Here is a 20,761-nt window from a genome sequence, read left to right on the forward strand (position 1 = left end):
CCAACTCATGAATCAGCTCCATATATTTCTCCCTAATAAAGTACAACTGTTAATGCCAATCTCATTGCAGTGATTCTTATGGATACCACATGCTGCTCTCTCCATTTGGATTTGCTGGGAGAATTGGAATATGCAGATGAATCTTGGTTTAATAAGGACGGTAACATCAGCATGTGCTTGTTGTCTTCCCACTGATGCTACAGAGATGGTGCACTGCCAGGATTCATAAGAAAACACCTGAAGTCAGGTTTGTGTTCCTCGTGGCAGATCGCTGGAATTCCCAGGATGCCCTGCAAGATGCGCCATCCGTCCATCTGCCAAGGTGGATTCAACGTGAATATTTTTTTTCCTCCCCCTCTCCCCCAGGTCACTTAAGGGAAGTGAAGTCCCTGGTGTTGTCCTTGACAAGTACTGTCAGTATTTGCTACAGCGAGGGCAAGGTGCCAGCCAAGTAAAAATAGGACAACCCAGTCAGAGCTTCATCAGCGCAAAATCAACATGAGCTGCAGCAATCTGATTAAAGTACCTCAGCAGCTGTAGGCAGGGAGAGCAACACATGCATTATCTATGCAAACTTGTGAACCTGAGCATGGAGAAAAGCAGGCTCTGGCCACCCTCATAGTTCCTTTATGGATAAGGACAGGCTCAACGCACAAAAGGCCCTCTTAATGTGAAGACAAGCCAGTCTAACATACTCGAGTGCGAATCATGCATAGAACTTATGACAATAGAACAGTGGGTGTACAACACCGTGCTTCTGCATCTGCCTCAGCCCCACCTCTGTCCAGGGAAAAACTGCCACCAAAAAGTCTATCACTTCAAGGTATTTGAGTTCTGGCAGGAATGACAGAATCATGACATTGCAGATTCCTAAATAGAGTTTTCTCTGTCACTGGGCAACAAAAATACCTCATCCTTTGTGAAGGGGGCTGAGGAGTTAAAAACATGAATAGAACCAATGTCACCATTACAGGTGTGTTTCAAGAGGATTTGCCTCAAAAGCCTGGTGAATGCAAACATTTGTCCAGAACTACCTTGAGGGGCAAAGGAGACTATTTCCATATAAGGTGCCAATTCAAAGGAAAAAGAGACCAGTTTTCTATTCAGGACAGCTCTTTGGCACAAGTTACCCCAACAACTATGCCTCCTAAGCACTTTTCTTTATAGACTTCGAAGGAGCTGGTAGCAGAAAGTACACCAGATCTTACCTGTTTGTGTACACAGAGTGCAAGAACTCCTGCAAATGGAATTTTCTTCTCTAACACTGCAAAGCAGTTTGTCCCACTGCAGGCAAGAAGTGCACAAGATTAAGCAAGCCATGCCTTCAGGCTCCAGGCAACACTGCAGCCCTTGCTGCTGTATTCCAAGGGGTCCATCTGTGGTAAGAGCAGCCAGCCTTGCTCAGCCCAAAGGGAGCATCTGTGCCGTATGATGAAGGGCTGGAAATCCACCGTGTTTCTGGACTGAGGTTTAATGACTTTCTGGCACATTTTCCTAATAACCATGGTAACTCTTGAGCTGCAATATCTCTTGAGCCCACATTCCTGCATCTATTCTCTGAACAGGATGCCAACCACAGCAAACAACCAACTCAGCTTCAGGACTAGAGCTAGTATTTCTAGTCACAAAATCTGGCATTCGTGCCCATTGCTGAATGGGAAATCCCAGAGCTTCTCAACTCTGTGGCCAAATTCTCAGCATCTGCATATTTGTTTTCCTACCCATTTCATTTATTTTTAAATGAGAGGCTGACTGAATTTCCCCCAGGCTATGCCTTCCATTGTTTGCCCACACACAGACAGACCCACACACCCACTATTCCACTGACACAAGGGAAGAGAAACATATTAGTACTTAGCAAAATTCACACTTAAGATTCAAATGTATTTGGAGATTAGCACAGCTATGACACAATATATTTAGTTTTTGAACAACAGAGGTACAGAGATCTGCATACATGAAAACAATGTTTTAGAAACAGTGAGGGACTTGGACTTCCTAGTCCTAAGTTTATCACCTCCCTCCAGACTTGCTTCAGATCGACAGCGCCTCTCTTTCAATTTCCTTACTCTGACAGTGCCACAGCAAAAATGCTGATGAAGTAAGTTCAAGAGCATCCCACTGAACACTTTGCCAGCTTCCAGCCATCTGTGGCTTATGAATTCATGTATGCCTTACTGGCTTTTTCCTTTACATTTGACCTCTACAGCATCTAACAGCATCCAATTTGATGTTGTGTAAGATTTGAACTTGTGAGAAACTGCACATTTTTGTTTATTATTCACCTCCTTCATGCTGCTCCTCATTGCACAACTCTGCCCAGCTCTCTCTTCTCCAGGCTGAAGAGTCCAAGACTATTTAATCTCTCCTTGTAGAGAGCAGTTTGTGGCACACCAAACAACAGAGTGTCAGTTTTAGAAACAGCCATGAGGGCTGAATGACAGACTTACAGACTGTGCAGTCAGAGCTGCACACAGCACCTCTTCTGACTGGCCCAGAGATGACACACTTCCTGGAAAAGCCTGGTCAGGCCAAAAAGGAGGTCAGTGAATACATCCAACCGGATTTGCATTTCATCTTCTAGCAACTAAAATAGAGGGTTGTGAAGGGATCCACACAGAGCTGTTATCTTGATTTACTAAGGGGAAGATGTTTCTATAGTTATCCAGTGCCTCAGTCCCTGCCTTCTCCAAACTTCTCACCCTCATTTACACCACATCTGAAAGAGAGACAGGCACCTTGACTCCCAGAAGTCACAGGATCTCAAGAAAACAGAGACAAGTAGAAGGAAGTCAAGTTACTTTTCATCAAAGAAAAAACATTATTAACCATAATGGAGTTTAACCACCATTCTAGACATCACGGAATTTGCAAAGAAGATATCCGAAAAAACCCCAGAGCAATAAATTCTGCAATCACATAGCTTTTTTCTGCAGTTGTAAAAATGAATCATGCGCTTTTTAGAAGCAAAAAGAGCAAATCAGGGAAGTCACATATGAGTAGGAACTGCTGTTTCTTCTCCCCCATTTCATATATATCTATCTATAGATATCAGGTGATTAAAAAAAAAAACCAACATAACTTTGGGTTACACAGTCCCTACTCACAGCTGCAGCACTGCCTGAGATTGTCTGAGAGATACATCTACTAAAATGAGCTTTCTCACAGGTCTGAGACTTTGTGAGCTGAATTCCTGAAACATTTCATCCATGGTTTTGGTGGGTTTTTTTGGTGTTTTGTTTTGTTTCTTTTTTTTTTTTTTTTATATTATTTATTTAAGCACTGTTTTTGTTGTTGACATTTGAGAGCCCCCAAAGCAAGAACAAGGGACAGCTGTTCCAGCTGCAGGAAAATGCAACAGAGCTGGAGGGAACTTGGAAGATCACTCAGTCCATGCTCATACCCCAAGGCAGGATCACCCACACCCATGTTTATTATTTCTCACAGACTCATCTAACTTTTCCTGAAGCCTTCCAGCGACAGAGGCTTGACAGGCTCCTCAGGCAGTCTGTGCCATGGCAGCTCTCCTACACATCCTGGGCAGAAACGATGATTATTCCCTTCAGTGCTGCAGCAGCCTTTGAGCACCTAAGACCATTATGCTGCCTCCCCTTAGGAATCTCTTCTGGTTAAAGAATTTAGGCAATCTTTCTTTGCAAGGGATGTTTTCCAGCCCTGTTTTGTGGGGTTTTTTTGTTTGGTTTTTTTTTTGTTTGTTTGTTGGGGTTTTTTTGTCTTTTTTGGCTTTTTTTTGTTTAGAGGGAGCCTCTGAAGAACAGTTTGGGCTCTGTATATTTTTATAGAGAACAGAAATTTAGAAGCATGACTGCTAGCAAATCTAAACACAAAATGGCAACCCTGGTTAGTGTTTACTATACAGTGTTTGTTCATCCCCCTGCTGCTCCTCACTTGGACACATTCACCCACCTGCTTTGTTCACTGGCTGATTTGTGTTTCGTAATTTGTCCAGCTGCAAGTAACACCAAATTTCAAAATGAAGGCTGTAGATACTGAGAGCCTAGTATTTTGGTATGAGTGCTCAGGCTCAGGGGTCCTGCCTAGATCAGGGGAATGGCTTCAAGCATGTTTTCCTTCTAAGCTAACAGGATAAAACACCACATGAAGAAAACAGCAAGTCTCTGTAACTGCCTCCCTAACCCATGTCCAGGAGGCTGTTTGACAGTCAAGAATTCTTTGCAAATACTGTAAAATACTGAACACCATTAGGAAAAAGACATTCTGTTGTATGTTGTTGTTTTGGGTTTTATCTTCTCTAAAGCAGAAGTCCTTGGGAAAGTCCATCTTGTGTTTGTAAAGCCCCTAACATGCTAGTTGCAGGTGGAGGACAGGGAGCCTGGCCATACACCTACAGCTAGAGGCTTAGTGGGCATCAAGAGTATGGAGTGAATCCCTTCTGATTTACTGCATCTATAAGCAAATGAATTTTTTATGCTGCTTGCCACTTCCCTATCCCTTGAGACTGACATCCTCCTCCCTGTAGATTAAGGACCAAAGACAAAAAGCATTATTCCATTCTCATTAGACTTCCTTACTGCTCAGATTTTCTCCTGAAAGCTTTTAGGTTTAATTTGTCACCCCCAGACAATGCTTCCTTTCCCAAAAAACACTTGCAAAACACAAGGAGTGAGGACTGCATAGTTCCTGTAGCCATGAACTTAATCTTTATCACACTGAACTGAAAATAAATTCAAGGAGAGTCTCCATTGTTTTTGTCTAGGCCCATATCAGATGGCTTTTGGTCAGAGATGGTCAACGCAGTGCATGTCCTGCTGCAAAAGACTGTTTAAAGATATCTCCTTTTGTCCCCGACAAAATGTCTCTGAATTCAAGGACTTTATTGCACCTTTACTTCCAGGCATCTCTGCTTTGTTACCTTCTGCTTTGTACCATGCCATGGAGGGGAAATGCCAGCATGGTGTAAGAAACTGTGTTTTCTGACTTATTAATTCAGTGTAAAGCAAACAAGTCCTGATGTGCACTCCTAACAGAGTATAAATCCTGGAAAGACAACAAAAAAAGAGAGATAAAATGACATCTATTTCCTTTTAAAGATGGAGCAGACCTCTATGGCTTAGCACAATATTGTCTCAATTTTTCTCTACCTCTCACTGGAAGGGGAATAAATGGCCTGCAGGCAGGACCTCTAACACTTCATAACAGGATCAGTGCAAGCACCACAGGTTGCAACATCCTCAGAAAAGACTGAGCACTCTGTACTTGGTTAATCATAGTAAACATACATACTGGAACAAAAGGAAAATAATTAGCTGGATTAGCAGAAGGCAGGCAGTGGGGATAATGCCAAGACTTCTACACATACATTGCTACCAGAAAAATTGCTTCCTTCCAGATTCTATTTTCCTGCTCCAAAACGCACTGGGAACATTTTGCAAGAGCAGCTTTGTCTTGAAGGAGACAAAGAAGGGAATACTTTGCAGGGCTTGCGGAGCAGACACTGCTCTGACATGAATAGATTGGGGATGTCTCCTTATACAGGATGTGTCACCTAAGGAAAACATGCAGGTACCATACAAGAGGACTGCAATTTAGACGTAACTTGATATGCAGCAGCAGGGACATCAGCACTGCTGGCACTGCACTGAGGGCTACAAACAAGCAGTGTCTTAAGAGGAGATGATGCTAATGAGCCTTCTTCCATCACCTGGACAGCCCATAGCTGTGCTCAGCTCAAGACCCTACCATGTCTTTATGTCCTACCTGCTGAACTCAGCTCTCACAGACATATCCTGAACTTCCCATTCAACCAGGACCAGAACAGCTACAGGGTGGCCTTTTTCACAGGATCATTAAGGCTGCAGGAGCCTCCAACAAAAGCTGCCTGCTCAAAGAAGGTTCAGCAAGAGGGTCGTGTTCATTTGTTCTCCAAAAGCACTGTCTCCTTAGCCACCAATCTCATGTATTTCCTAAGAAATAATTACTGAAGAATGGAAATAATAAATACAGAGAACAGGAGGCATTCATGGCAAGTTCATTTGAACACACATATTGTTCAAATACTAGAGATGAGTGATAGTGACACATTAAGGCTCAGTCCTTCAGATGGCCCCATTTAAATCAACAGAGGCTCATCACATTATACAGAGAATCCCAGGGTGGGTGGGTGTGCGCATTATATGCTTGCACAACTGGATTTTCTCTCCAAAACGTACTGCTGGCATCAATAGTCATCCCAATAGTTTATCATCTTCCAAAACAAAGTCATTAATTCTCTTTTTAAGAGCAGGCACAAGTTGCAGTGAGCTGTCTAACCACTGCTTTCAGAGCCCAAGTCTGAATGAGCTTGGCCTACAAGCCTGTAACAAATAAACTGCTTCTAAAGAGAGACATATTCCTCAAAAGAGAATTTTAGCTTAGATAACTAAGACAAATGTCCCATTTACATGTTAATTAAGCTACACAATTCCCACATGCGTTAAAATTACAGAAACGTGTGCTTTACAGTGCACACAGCAATAAATCTTAGAATTACAGAAACATAGAATATGCTGAGTTGGAAGGGATCCACAGTCCAACTCCTGACCCTGCACAGGACATCCCCAAGAGTCACACCACATGCCTGAGGACATTGTCCAAACACTTGAGCTCTGTCAGGCTGGTGCTGTGACCACTTCCTTGGGGAGCCTGTTTCAGTGCCCAACCACCCTCTGGGTGAAGAACCTTTTTCTAATATCCAACATAAACCCCCCCTGACAGAACTTCAGGCCATTCCCTTGGGTCCTGTCAGTCGTCACCACAGAGAAGAGATCAGTGTCTGCCCCTCCTCATTCCCTCAGGAGGAAGTTGTAACTGCAGTGAGGTCTCCCCTCAGTCTCCTCCAGACTGAACAGACCAAGTGACCTCAGCCACTCCTCACATGGCTTCCCCTCAAGGCCCTTCAACATCTTCATTGCCCTCCTTTGGATGCTCTCTAACAGTTTAATGTCTTTCCTACATTGCAGCACCCAAAGCCGCCCCCAGCACTTGAGGTGAGGCTGCCCCAGTGCAGAGCAGAGCAGGACAATCCCCTCCCTTGCCCAGCTGGCGATGCTGTGCCTGATGCCCCCCAGGACACACTTGGCCCTCCTGGCTGCCAGGGCACTGCTGGCTTACGTTCAACTTGCTATTGACCAGGACCCTCAGGTCCCTCTCTGTGGCAATGGTCTCCAGCCTCTCATTGCCCAGTCTGTCCATACATCCAGGGTTGCCCAATCCCAGGTGCAGAATCTGACACTTCCCCTTGTTGGACTTCATATAGCTGGTGACTGCCCAGACCCCTCATTTATCAAGGCCTCTCTGCAGGGCCTCCCTGCCTCTGAGGGACTGAACAGCTCCTCCCAGTTTTGTATGGAGTGTGAACTTGCTCAGTATCCCTTCCAATCTTATGTCCAAATCATTTATGAAAATGTTGAAGAGCACAGGGACAGGATTTCTTGGCCACCTGGGCACACTCTGGCTTGTCCAGCCTCTGTCAGCCAGTACCCCCAAATACTTCATTAGATCACATCTAACCTTTGTTTGTCTGTGTGATATATTTAACAAGAAAGGTGGTGTTACATGAAACAACCCCATTCTTACTATGTTTGGATCCTTGCCCTAAATAATTTTATGGTACGATCACAGACTAACACTCGTCATCCTTGGGACACCAAAGATAAGGAAGATACTTGCAGTAGAACCACTGAGTTGCACATAGCCTGGACTTGGTGATAGTGAAGGCACTGGAGATGTCCCACAGTTCTGCATCATAACACAAGAGTTCTCTTTTGTTTCAACATACAATCACAAAGTGCTTTTAAATGGTCCACTCAATCTTAAAGAATCTGTTTTTCCAAGAAAACAGCAAAATTCTCTCTGTTCTTAGGAAAGATGACATTTTGCTTCCTTTTGTAAAATCAGCTGCATCTTTTTCCATTCTGCCTTGGAATGGTAGAATTCCATCTACCATTTCAGGCACGTCAAGTATGAAATTCACATTCCCCTGAATTCACTCATTTAATGTGGAAAGAGATTTGATCAGCAAAGTCAGTAATTTCTCCATATAAATTAACAAAAATGAACATACAAAGATGAGCACAAAGGTCTTGCATCACAGAGGTTTTGCTCACTTATCAAAAGACTGCAGCTCCAGGAGGCTGATCCCTCCTACAGGAAGGAATAATGGAAATCAGCCTTCAACTCCATCTAAGTAACATCTCTGAAAAAAATACATTAAATTCTTAAGGTCCTAATGCATTTCCAAAATATCCTTATTACTCCCTTAACTATCTGAAGCTATGAAATTTCCAGCAGTTCCATTTCTATTTTTCAGAACTTAGGTAGATTAAAAACAAACAAAAAAAAATCCCAGAACCTCCTATTCCACATGCCAACTTCAAAGTACATATTTGCATTCAGAAATATTTAGACACTAAAAATCCATAAGAAGCAAAAGAGAATTACAAAATACTTTAAAAAAAAAAATTGGTTTCTTATTTCCTTTCTGCTCTTTATTAGAATATCTGGGGTACCTGTCAGGTTTTATCTTAGGAGGGATTCAGATCACTATTTAAACTGAAATATTTCTCTGGCAGATGCAGAGATTCCATCATTATATTGTCCCACTGAATGGGCAGTATTGCACATGAGATGTACCATATCTTCATCATGAATGTATTGTAATGGCTAGCAAGAAAAACTGTAGATGATTTACTTAAGCAGAACCAGCTTATATATTAAGGGTATGACATGTTCTGATGAATCAACTAATTTTTCCTTCTCTTTCATTTCCTCTAGAACTTCAAAGCAATCAAATGTTGTTTATGCATAAAATTTAATCCTTTCACCAATCTATAGTTTGATTGAATTTGCATACTCTATTTCCTACAAGTCAATGTGAAGAGAGCCTCGTAATTGAAACCATTTCCCCTCAGTTCTCCTATCTTTGTTGCAGTATTTTCTATTAGTAGCTCTATTATGCCTAATATCTGTAATGTTGGCAGATCAGAATTTTCACTTAATGCAACCTGTATTTATAAACCACTAGGATGAAAAAAGAACAAATACAAGAAAGAGGAAATAATAATTACCTGTCTTTGATGCCACACAGATCAATGTGTAAATCACTAAAATTCCCCAGTGAGCCTTGTTGAACTAAAATGAGGTCCTTGGGCTGGTTATCAATAAAGATGAGCCTCATACAGCCTTGAAAAGCAGTAATGGGATTTAAACACTGGGAATCGGTGAAATTGTCAGGGCACCCTGTGGGAAAAAGAGAAGAGGCAGAGAAGAATATTGGAATGTTCAACTATTTCTGCTGGGATTTCCTGATGCAAGAACTCAGAAGCTTATTATTCCAAATGTTTTTACTCCTTCTGCTATGCAACCTCCTGTGTTATAAATCCTCCAGTTAGGGGGGGGAAAAAAAAAAGAGAGAAACCAGCCACTGTATCAGAGTATGAGGTTTTCACATGTGCTGAGCAAAATCAAAATGTGATTTTTTTTCATCTTCTTCGAACTCAACAGTTGATAGCAACTAAACCATGTTAAATAAGTTGTACAAAACGTAAAATCATTATGGGTTAAATTCTGCTGCTGAAGCAATGTGCAGATGAAATCTTGTGGGCAGCAAGAAAGCCACTTCTATCTGAGCTTCCCCCGTATTTAGACAGCTCTGAGATCCAAAGCCGCCTGTACATCCTCACTTAGTGCTGCATCCGTAGGGTTCACCAAGATCAGAACCATACTATAGCAAGCACTACACAGAAATAGATTAAGAAATAGTTAATGACAGTCCCTCTATCTAAATTAATGTTTGCATTCCAAAAAGCAGAAGATAGCATTTTTCAAGATTGGTTTTTCCATTTTCAAAATTGAGCTAAATCTACCTTCATTTCCACAAGAGAATTGTATATAAATACCTTTGTAGATTTGAGCTGTATGTCACCTAAGCTCCAAAAAGTCACTGAGCCTGATCAGAACACTGTTGTCTACAGCAATATTGATAGTATTAATACTTCTAAGGCCTTTTAACTGGGAAAAACCAAAACCACTCATGGTTAATACAGCTTTGCAGATTTTGCATATATTTTCAGATAGATGTAGGCACCCATTGGCTACCACTACCACTAGTCCACTTTTACAGCTGTGTTTGAAGTTGTGCTTGCTCTCTCTCTGTCAGGCTTGACCAACACTCTTCAACCTGCCCATAGTGCTGAATGCACTGCAGTTCAAAAATCAATCCTTCCTTTTGCTCTTAGCTGCAAACAGTGCACCTGGAGAGAACTCAGTGGTGAGCAGCTGAGGACCTGCATCACAAAAACCTCTCTGAAACAACCTACCTCCAAAATAGTAGCTGTTCCCAGAGTAGATCCTTGAGACAGTGGTTGCATGGCTGGCGGTGGCAGCATTGCTATCCAGCGTCAGGGTAATGCGATGCCTTCTGGCATTGATGTTCACAGAATGCCAAAGCCCATCGTGGAGATTGGTGCCTGGCAAAAAACATGTACAAAGTGAAAAAAAAAAAAAAAATGCAGGAGACAACAGCATTCTTCAAACTTCCTTTTGCTTCCAACTTGTGACCACAAATATGCAGTTGATCTATAAAAAGGGAGAACTGTAGCTTGAAAGAACTCATTACCTCTGGAAACAAACTGGCATAGAAGAAAGGGCCCAGGAAAAGGGAAGCTTTTGAGAGTATTTAAATAGGTCATCTCACATTTTAATCTAACCTGGTACTACTGCAGTCAGTCATCAAGCTAGCCCAATCCCTCACCTTTCTGGTAGCACATTGTTACCTTTTTGGGGGTGTCTATGTCTCAGTCTGTTGGTAAATGCTTACAGGTCCAGAAGCGTGCAGAGATCTCTACTGAGCTTCTGCTACTAAACACATGCGTGAGGTTGCAGAGGATTGGACTCAGTGAGACATTCGTAGCTTGTTCTCAGGCTCCAATCTGAAACCTGACTGCCTCCAGTAGGTATCAGCAGGATTTGTGTGTCTTAAAACCCTCCAGCACCAACACAACACACAGTACTATTAATAGATGTACAGAAGTTGGATTTCCACGTGGATGTTCTGAGAACTGGGACTGCTGCTCTGACCAGGCACCTCTAAAGGGTAATGAGGGATACACTGGACAGTCTCCTTCTCTTCTAGACACTCCTGCAAAGTGGGAAATTACATGTCTGTTTCCTTATTCCAAAAATCAGTGTTGCATCGTGTGGCTCTTGAAATGCCACCAGAGAGCTACAAAGAAACTCCACAGCCTCTATTCTGACAGCCATGAAAATCAGTGGGCAAGCTTCTGAGCCCACACATGGAGGTGCAGATCAAAAGTAACCTAATTACAGTTCCAAATATGCTACCATCAGGCTGAAGTCACTGAGATCAGGCAAAGACAACTAGTATTTACTCCCCTCCTGAACAGAGTATTTTTGTTAAAGTCACTTTCAGAGAAAACAAACAAGCACTTAGGAACACAAAGAGGTGTGAGAACAGTTCAAAACAAAATAAAGAAAGAAGTGGGTGTTAGGTATGTGTAAAGACATTTCATCATGAATTTGAAAATGAGACTATTTACTCAGTAATAGCTGCTAGCACATGCACAGTTACCACAGAATTACAGGCTGGTTTTCCAGCAAAAAATGGATGATTTTTCAACTAGAACAAGTGCACACTGAAGTGGAATATGCTGCTGAAGTTTGAAACAATGACAAAAGAAAATAGGTCCAATTTGGGGGAAAAATAGGTCCATTCTTGACCAAGCATGAGTTTATTGTGGGTACCCGACATCTGCAGAACATGGCACAAGCACTTTCTGCATTATTTTCCATGTACAAGCAGGCAGTTTAGCATGTTTTGGATAGCACCAAAGGCTGGGCCCAGGTTCATGATTTCAGAACTACATAAAAACAAACACACCCAACCAAACATTGGCATTGTCTCAGCTTTGTCAACAATTTAATTAGGATTGCAATAAAGGCTGGAATCTCAGTTTTCAGTGTTCAGTAGCAGCAAGCTATGGCTGTAGCAATCTACATGAATAAGGATAGATGCAGGGCTGCCTCATTTTCTGTCATAAAGGGGAATGAAACGCATACAGAACAGCTCTGCTTTGACAACTCTGTCAGTTTTTTATCTCTGCTTCTTTTAATAGACACATCTGCACTCTTTTAATCTGTACAGGGAATATTTTAATATCACATGTTTTTAAACATCTGTTCTTTTAGAAAATTTATTATTATTATTATTATTATTATTATTCCCCCTAATTTTAAATCAGAAAGGCAGCCCTCTTTCACCCTCTTGCATCCCACCAGCTGCACTGCACAAAGCAATTTCCAAAGTGGCTAAGGAAGCCCAAGAGGGAGTGTAAGGAGAGGAAGCCCATGGTCAGCCTCTCTTCTGAGTGTAGCATAAAGGGAGAGTCCAAAGCTACAGTCAGAGAAAGAAAATCAGCTCCGAGGCTGCCTTAATTTATGCTGGAGAAAGATGCTGTGGCTGAGCTGGCTTCCAGCTGATTTCAGCAGTCTGAAGATGGGAACAGGAAGGTCTTCATGTGACCTGACTGGAGAAAATTGAGTGTGACTGCTTAAGAACATAGAGGCTCAGCTAACTGTCAGTGAGATTGAGTCTGGAGACCTCAGGATGTCAATTTTCCAAGCTTAGATCAAGCTGCACAAAGCAGCTTTACCACTGCAAAGCAAGAGAAAATTTAAAAGAGAAAGGAAGATTGGGTGTTTCCTTATTGTTTGATCCTTTCATCCCATGGAGCTGAACCTTTGTGTTTCAGAAGGAGACAAGTGAAAGTAAAATAAAATAAACACCTTCAGTGATTTCCACTGGGTTCTCAGTCTCCTTTTGAATAAGTAGTGTCAATCTGCCACCATGGAGGTAAACCAAGAGATGTCCTGAGTTTTCAGACAGCTCGGTGAACAGAAGCAAGCTGTCTTTATTCCATGTCCGGAACTGGAAGCTCACTGACAAACCATCAATTTGAGCAGTGCCAGGGAGTAGCAAGTAGCTTCGACTGGTGCTTACAAAGGTGATGGGAACAATTTGTGGTTCTGAGCAAGAAAAGGTCACATTCCCCTGAAAAACAAACAAAAAAAAATCAAACATAATCAGCATGACTTTTTTTTCAGTCATCCCAAAACATCTTTAGTTAAATAAGCTCATTGGACTTCTAATGGCCCTTAAGGCTGAAATAGGTATTGTTATTCAGACACGTATCTTTGGAAATCAGTAGGAAATGTATCTGTCCATGCCAGGAAAACATAACTAACTTCAAAATTTTGCTTTTATCCCAAATGCTGAGGATCAAAAATCAAAAGCTTAGTCCTTAGAAGGATCTAAATGTAACCAAATGTCCTTATCAACACCACACCTTAGTTGATTATCTCAGCCACCCAGCCCTGAAATCAATGGTACAATTTGCCCAGAAAAGCAGCACATTTACTCAAAGCAGTCAGCAGAATCTGCACCAGCATGTATCACTGTAGTTGGTGGAAGAAATGAGTCCACCAGTTTGCTCAGGCACTGTAGATTACCCCACCAGGTCAATCAGGCCATGGTATAAAACCTTAACAATATATAAAGTCAGGATGCACTTAAGGAGCCGCGTCTTTCAAAGCCACTCCAGGAGATTGTTGCAGCCAGCTGCTTTGAACTCAGCTGCTTTGTAACAAACCAATTGTAATCTGATAAAAACATGGGAGTATAAGGCTTTCTCCATGATAACACTTCTCATCAGAGCCCATACCCCACTCTACCAGGATAATTATAACGAACAGCACTTGATGGATGTGCGGGAAGTTGCACAGTGCTTGGGGAGTTCCTCTCTGCCATCTCAGACAGATGATGGAACTGTTCCCTACCACTTTCAAATGTCTTTCCAGTCTTTATTTTTTAAATGGAAAATGATGTGCCAGAAATAGACAAAGGTATCAGTGGATGAAAAAATCCTTGATAGATATTTATCTATATGGAGCTATTTGCATAGTACCCGTTAGGTTCAGAATGCAAAAGCTTTGCAAAAGGCAAAGATTTGGCAAAAGGAATCCTTGGCTATATAATATTAGAATGTGTTTTGAGATATAATCCAAAGCTTATCTGAACTCCATTGATCATTATTCAGGTGGGAAGTAGGATGGAAATTTGGTCTCAGCCTTCAAACAGTTTCTAATACCCACTGGGATTTGCCTGCATGAAGAGATGCCACAAATTTTTTGCTATTGTTAGCACTACATTTCTACCTCAATTTTTAATCAAATTGATGCCAAATTGCAGAAAATTAAGACAGTCAACTGCAGCATTATAAATAAATACAGTTAACCTTCTCTAGAGCTTTTTAAAGTTCAAAATGACAATGACTATTTTTCTTTGGAATTGTAGAGCTTTACAGTGATTCAAGGACTCCACACAAAGTTGTAAGACATTTATTAATCACAGAATAGTTTGGGTTTGAATGGACAGTAAAGCTCATCTCATTCCCACCCCCCTGCCATGGGCAAGGGACATCTTCCACTAGACCAGTTTGCTCAAAGCCCCATCCAACCATGCTTAAACACTTCCAGGGATGAGTAGCCAAAACTTCTCTGTGAAACCTTTCCCTCATCCTCACAATAAAGAATTCTGATATGATTTTTGTCTCAAAGCACTTTCCAGATTTTACCTAGCAGCGGAACAACTTCTGCCTAGACTGAATTAATGGTGCAGAAGAAGATAAATGCTAAGACGAAAAAACATTTCGCAGTACACAACACACTTTCAGAAGACCTTAAAACAAGCCACTAAAGACCCTGTGTAGTTAAATACCCTTTCAGCTGTTTGCAGCAGCACCATAGCAAAGCATCCCTGATGCACAGGCATGGGCCCAAAGGTAAGGTAAAATTTCTGTCTGCAGTTGACATGAGATTCTGAACTTGTGCAACTAGTCCTAAATCCATGGATTGCTGTGGCACCTTGACAAACTCAGCAACACTCCAGTCATTCACTCCAGCTAGCAATTCATGCCACAGAAGTCCTGCACTGAGAGATGATCAGCAAAGAGTGCTGACTCCAGGGCCAGTGCTGGGACATACGGACAGGACCTGCACATCTCTTCCCTTGCTTAACCTGGTGCGACTTCAGACTCTGAAGTCTGATCTCAACTTTAGCCTCTCCGTTGACTTAACTGAAGCAGAGCAGGTGTGATTCCACCTGCCATAAGAACAGGCAGCTGGAGATGCACAACAGTGGTGCTGCAATATTCTTTGTAAATGGGATTAAAGGTGAATATGGGGGACAGATGAGGTGTATCTGCCTTTTGGGGGGGGTTCATTTCAAAAGGTATTTCTGTTACTCTTATTCAAAAATTGAGACCTCCATGATGTAAGGACCATAAGTAATTGCAGTCAGAGCTAAAAACTAGACAGGATTTGTAAAAAAAGAAAAAAGAAAAAAAAAAAGAAAAAAAAAAGAAAAAAGAAGTTGACTAAAGCAATTGATGCCACAAGAACTTATGTCAATTCAACTGACTAATTTAGGAGGGAAACATCTTAAAGCAGCATTTCAGACCAAAGCCAGATGATGTAATTAATGCACACCAACAACAGTTGCTGACATCCTTACACTGACTAACCTGTCTACCTTCCTAGAGACAGTAACATGAAAATCTGAAAAACGAATACACAGCTGTTACTCTGAACGACATTTGTCCACTGAAGTGGAATAGGTTCCCTTTATAAAAACTGTTAATTTTTCCCTGAATGTTATTCTCAAACAAATTATTCCAGCAGGTCTAAGGCAGAAAAGTAAACAGCTCCCTCTAAACCTTCATCTGATCATGAGCATTTTGCTTTAATTGGCAGCAGTTCTGGAACTCTCCAGGGTATATGCCAGATTTCTGGCAGACACTTGATTTTATAATTGAACCCAATTTAAGTGAAAAGTAAAAGCTCATTGGCTAGGAAATGGGATAAGAACAGTCTAATCCCTAGAGAAAATAAAGGAGACGCTCAGCTCTACTCAGCTGCTGGAAAGTCTAGCTATCACATGGCATTTGAAAATTCCATTGAGTCCATCTCCAGACTGATTAACGACTCCTCTAACAAGCAGTGAAATCTTTATAAAATAGTTCTTATTGTTCTTACAAGGGAAAACTTCTGAACCTAGAAATGCAATGGAAATACTTGCAATTTTTTCACTGGCTTCCATGACAGTTGTCTTAAGAAAAGAGTGGAAGCAGCCCAGATTTCTGCAGGCACGGTACAGCTTTAGCGGTGGTTCTTGTTCAAGTGAGATGTTGAATGAACAAGCAGCAGCATGTTACAGCATTTTAAAGAAGAACCAGAGCTTCTCCTATTAAAAGAGAATGGAAGAACACAGTTGCTAAGTGATGAGGATAAAAGTGGATTACATAGAAGATCCTCTGAGCCATAAACCTCATCCAAAACTGACTGGAGACTTTCCAGTGACTTCTGTGGGACTTCAATAAAACCTGTATAACTTTAATGAACCATTTCAGTCTTTTCTGGCCTTTTTTGATATAGTATTATGTACTGTTCACTGAAGAGAGAAGACAACACCACAGCCAGGGCAATTGGTAACAAGTTCCTTATACACCCTCCTTGCTCTCAGAGAATACTAATCAAAAATAATATGCACTTGGGAAATTATTCAAATTGACAGCTGCACTGAAACCCTCAGCACTTAGCCTACCAGAGGATCCAGGCCAAGATCACAGCTTGAAAAGAAAGAACAATAAATGAGTATTTCTGAGCTCTCATTCTACCTGCAGGTTAGAGCATCAAATGGGCACTTAAATTTTCCTCATTAATCACTCTATGGATACTGTCCAATAAAAAGGATATCTTGCTTTCTGCAGAGGATTAGAAAGGATGATTTCATATGACAGGTAAAGGGACTAAGATCCCAGGCCTGGCTGAGATACAAATGTGGTAAACTGGCAAGAATATCTCCAGCTTGGAAATTAGAGGACTACTTCTAGCTGTGAAGGGACTGAGTTTCCAGACAAATTTGCAAGGAGAGTAACAGAAGAAAAAGGTGACCTCTGATGCAGTTTTAAAAGGATAAGATGAAAAACTGGCATTCAACTCTGAGAAACAGGATTTTGAGAATGGGGGAGGTTCTTTCAAGCCCTGTTTTTAAATTAACTCTTTCAAGCAGAACAAATGTCAAGAGACCCGCATATATTTCAAATACTTCTCAAGACCATGCTGAGCGCTAAATGAAAAGCAAATCGAAGTGAGACACCAGCTCCAGCCTTCTGAAATACTGCTGCAAAGTGTCTTCAACAGGATATGGGAGCACCAAGGTGCACGGTGTTCCTTGAGTTAGGACAAGTCCACTGAGTGAGCAAACAGTCCATCCCAAGAGCAGGGGACCAACTTTAAGAGAGTTCCTATACTGAGATGGGTTTCTGTTTCTCTGAGCAGAATTTCAATACGGAAATCCGAAAGCTTTCCTGATCCAAATTATATTGAAACTAATATAGCCCTGTGATAATCAATCTCGTGACAGACAACTCTCCTATCTCTACTTACTGCAGGTATCATGAAATCCAATAAAATGTTAATTATCACATTGATTTAAGTTGTTTACATTAAGATAATGTTCCAAATGGGGAGAAAGTAACATTTAACAAAATAGAGAAGGCTTTGAAAAAACTGAAACATTGTGACCATGAGAATATCAGGGATTAGATGCTTGGCTGCACCCTTCCGAATGTTCTTTATCTCAGACTCCTAAACTGAATGTGTCATTGGCCAGAAGCAGAACAAAGGATTTGACCATTTTTATGCCCATAGTAACTGTACATTATTGTTTCATTACATGGCACAATAGTTAAGAGTTGACAAAAATGGGAGCAAATATAGAAATACTTTGGAAACATCCTACATCATTTTTCTCAGAGAGACAGGAAAAGGGGGAAAAAAGACCACAGGAAAAAACCAACACACACACACAAAACAGTGACCACTTAATATTTTCTCTCTGTGGTGGACTTTGGATGCCAGGTGCCCACCAAGCCCCTCTATCACTCACCTCCTCATGAGGTGAGGGAGAAAATGAAGGAAGAAAATCCTCTTGTGTCAAGAGAAAGGCAGTTTAATAAAGCAAAAGCAAAGTCTGCACACAGAAGCAAAGGAAAACAAAAGACTTAATCTTTACTTTCCATGAGCAGGGGATGCCCTGCTACTTCCTAGGAAGCAGGGTTTCAGCATGTGTAGAAGTTGCTCTACGATAATAAATGCCTCTCCCCTTCCTTTTTCTCTTGGCTTCTATGGCTGAGCAGACTCATTTGGTGTGGAATATCCCTTTGGTCAGTTTGGGTCAGCTGTCCTGGCTATGTCCCCTCCCAAGATCTCACCCATGCTCAGTCTCCTGGTGAGGGGGGAATATCCACTTTAAGCAACAAGTAGGAATGAAGCCAACCTTTCAAATTCACCTTGCTAGAAGTGAATAAGGTAGATGTATTAGATCAAACTGGAAAATTATTACAGTCCAAGCCCAATTTTTGTTCCACTTCAAGGTAAAGTGATCTACAGCTTATTAGTTTTTATTGCCTGGAACAAAACACAGCAGCAAGGAGATTTTTTTCCTCATTATTATTGTGAAAACAGAACCACATCTACCTTAAAATAGAAAAGTGTATAGAAAGCAATTCCTATCAGCTTTTTTCTTTTTTTATGTATTACTTTCTGTTAATAGCTTTTTCCTCTTATAAATTCCAATTATCTGTGTATCATAGCACAGCACCAGCCCAAATGGTTGGTGTGAACTGCACACAATCCAGGCTCTTGACTGTGATGGGCTCAGCTTGCCCCTTTCTGTTATACCAAGTGCCACAGAGTTCCTAAGGCCTTACCAACTGGAATAAGACCTTGAAAAATACATTAAAGCCTTGGCTTTGCAGAAAATTACATTTCCTCCATTTTCCTTATCCCCTGCTACCTCCTCTGACAATAATTAGCCATCTCTCTTCCTCTTCTACAGGGTCTAACAGCCTTATCACCTCCCACCTTGAAACATCCTCCACTGCTCAGCAGGCACTAACTGCCCTATTTATTCAATTTGACTATCCAGGTAATGTAATAAATGAAACCCTGAACAATTGTTTCTAACCTGTAATTTGCTGAAGGCTGATGACACTCAAAAAGGCCTCATTTGCTCAGAAACATCATTTTTTTCTGCACATCATCCATTCTTACTAAAAAATATTGTCTTCCTCCCCAAAAGACTTGCTTCACTTGCTGTCATCACAACTATCAAAATCCTAACACAAAGAAGCTTTTATATCAAGGAGAGTTTATTAATGCAGCTATGTGCTGGTTTATATATTTGCACACTGAAACTCTTCAGAACTGTGGACAAAGCCAACTGAAATCAATGGAAAAGAAAGATGTCATTTAAATAGACTTTATTTCAAGACCTCGATTGAGGTGACACACCTAATTTCTTTCAAAATAATCCTGTTACACCCTTCAGCAACAATAAAACAGACCCTTAGAATGAATGCTGTTTATATAGACTTCCTTGCTATTCTACACTGCAGGTAGAATGCCAAGGAGACTCCTCTGAAGACCCAGAGAGAACAGAAAGATAGAAGAAAATATATAAACCTATTTTTAAAGGAATCAAATATTTCTGGAATCTGAGTTCACCTGCCTTACCTAAAAAATAGCAAATTCAGTTCTCTCTTTAATCATCTGACTCAACACTTTCATTAAATAATTGAAGAAAACTTATTTTTTTTAGAACTTCAACTTGGTCCACAGGAAGTTGTGAAAAATGTCACTAAAAACTTCCACAATTTTTATATATGATTCCTATAGTCTGATTGGAGCCCAAAAAATAAGAAAAAGAATCTAACTCATGATTCTCTAAACGCTAGGAGGGGCCTGCAGAAACCACCAGCCTGATATTCACAGATAGATCAACACTTGCCAGAGCACTTTGGTAGAACGAGACATTCACAGACAAGTAAATGCTTCTCAAGATAAAGGTATCTCAAATCAGCTTAATAAAATAGCATGTTTGGATTCTCTATAAAGGGAATGTATTATTAGTTTACATTCTCCTGTCACTAGGTATCTTTCCCTGCTCTTTGATGCTGGCAATTGGTTATTTCCCCAAGGCACTACAGTGATACATTTACATGTCACCACATCCCTTGCTGTGCTGAGCTGTCACTCTCACATTCAACATGGCAGGCCAGTGTAGAAATTCAAGCATACCTGAGAGCTGACAACTTCTGCCTTAGAGTACCCTGAACTCCTCTTGAGTCAGCGCAGGGTTTGCTCTGCTAAATAAAAATGCAACTCCAATTTCTATTAGCCAGAAGTAATGGAAGAGAAAGGGAGAACGTGTTTTTCTCAATTTCAGTGAGTAAGTAGGGTGGAACATTGAGAAAGCCATACACAGCATTTTTCCATGACCTCTTAATTTCTTTTCATCAGCTAGACAACTTCCTATTTTGGCATCGCAAATCAGTGAAGCACAAAAACAACTTAAGATCCTGGCCACAGGTCACATTTGAGCAGTTTCTAAAGGTGAAACTAGAATCTAGCATTAAGTAACCACTGGTGGAAAGGATCCTATATTTTCAGGATGCTATAGCTATTTTTTCTCTTATTTACTCCCTCAACCAGATGTATTTAGCAATTCTCAGTGGATTTATCTTCCTAAAACCTGCCCAATGTCCTCCTGCATCTGCGCACACTTTAAACAAGCACAAAATCCCTCAGTGAAGTCTTCTCCATC

The 20,761-nt window shown here is 41.1% G+C and overlaps 1 protein-coding gene across 1 annotated transcript in view; it reads right to left on the reverse strand.

Annotated features, from left to right (window-relative positions):
- Positions 1 to 20,761, reverse strand: part of CNTNAP5 (contactin associated protein family member 5) — a 284,718-nt gene that overhangs the window by 124,941 nt on the left and 139,016 nt on the right. The window contains exons 8-10 of the mRNA XM_048308706.1: positions 12,823 to 13,087; positions 10,338 to 10,487; positions 9,087 to 9,258 (exon numbers count right to left, since the gene is read on the reverse strand). Coding sequence (XP_048164663.1) covers positions 9,087 to 9,258; positions 10,338 to 10,487; positions 12,823 to 13,087 — 587 coding nt within the window. The remainder of the gene's footprint in view (positions 1 to 9,086; positions 9,259 to 10,337; positions 10,488 to 12,822; positions 13,088 to 20,761) is intronic.

The sequence above is a fragment of the Corvus hawaiiensis genome, chromosome 7 (genome assembly GCF_020740725.1).
Source record: "Corvus hawaiiensis isolate bCorHaw1 chromosome 7, bCorHaw1.pri.cur, whole genome shotgun sequence".
NCBI classification, from domain to species: Eukaryota; Metazoa; Chordata; class Aves; order Passeriformes; family Corvidae; genus Corvus; species Corvus hawaiiensis.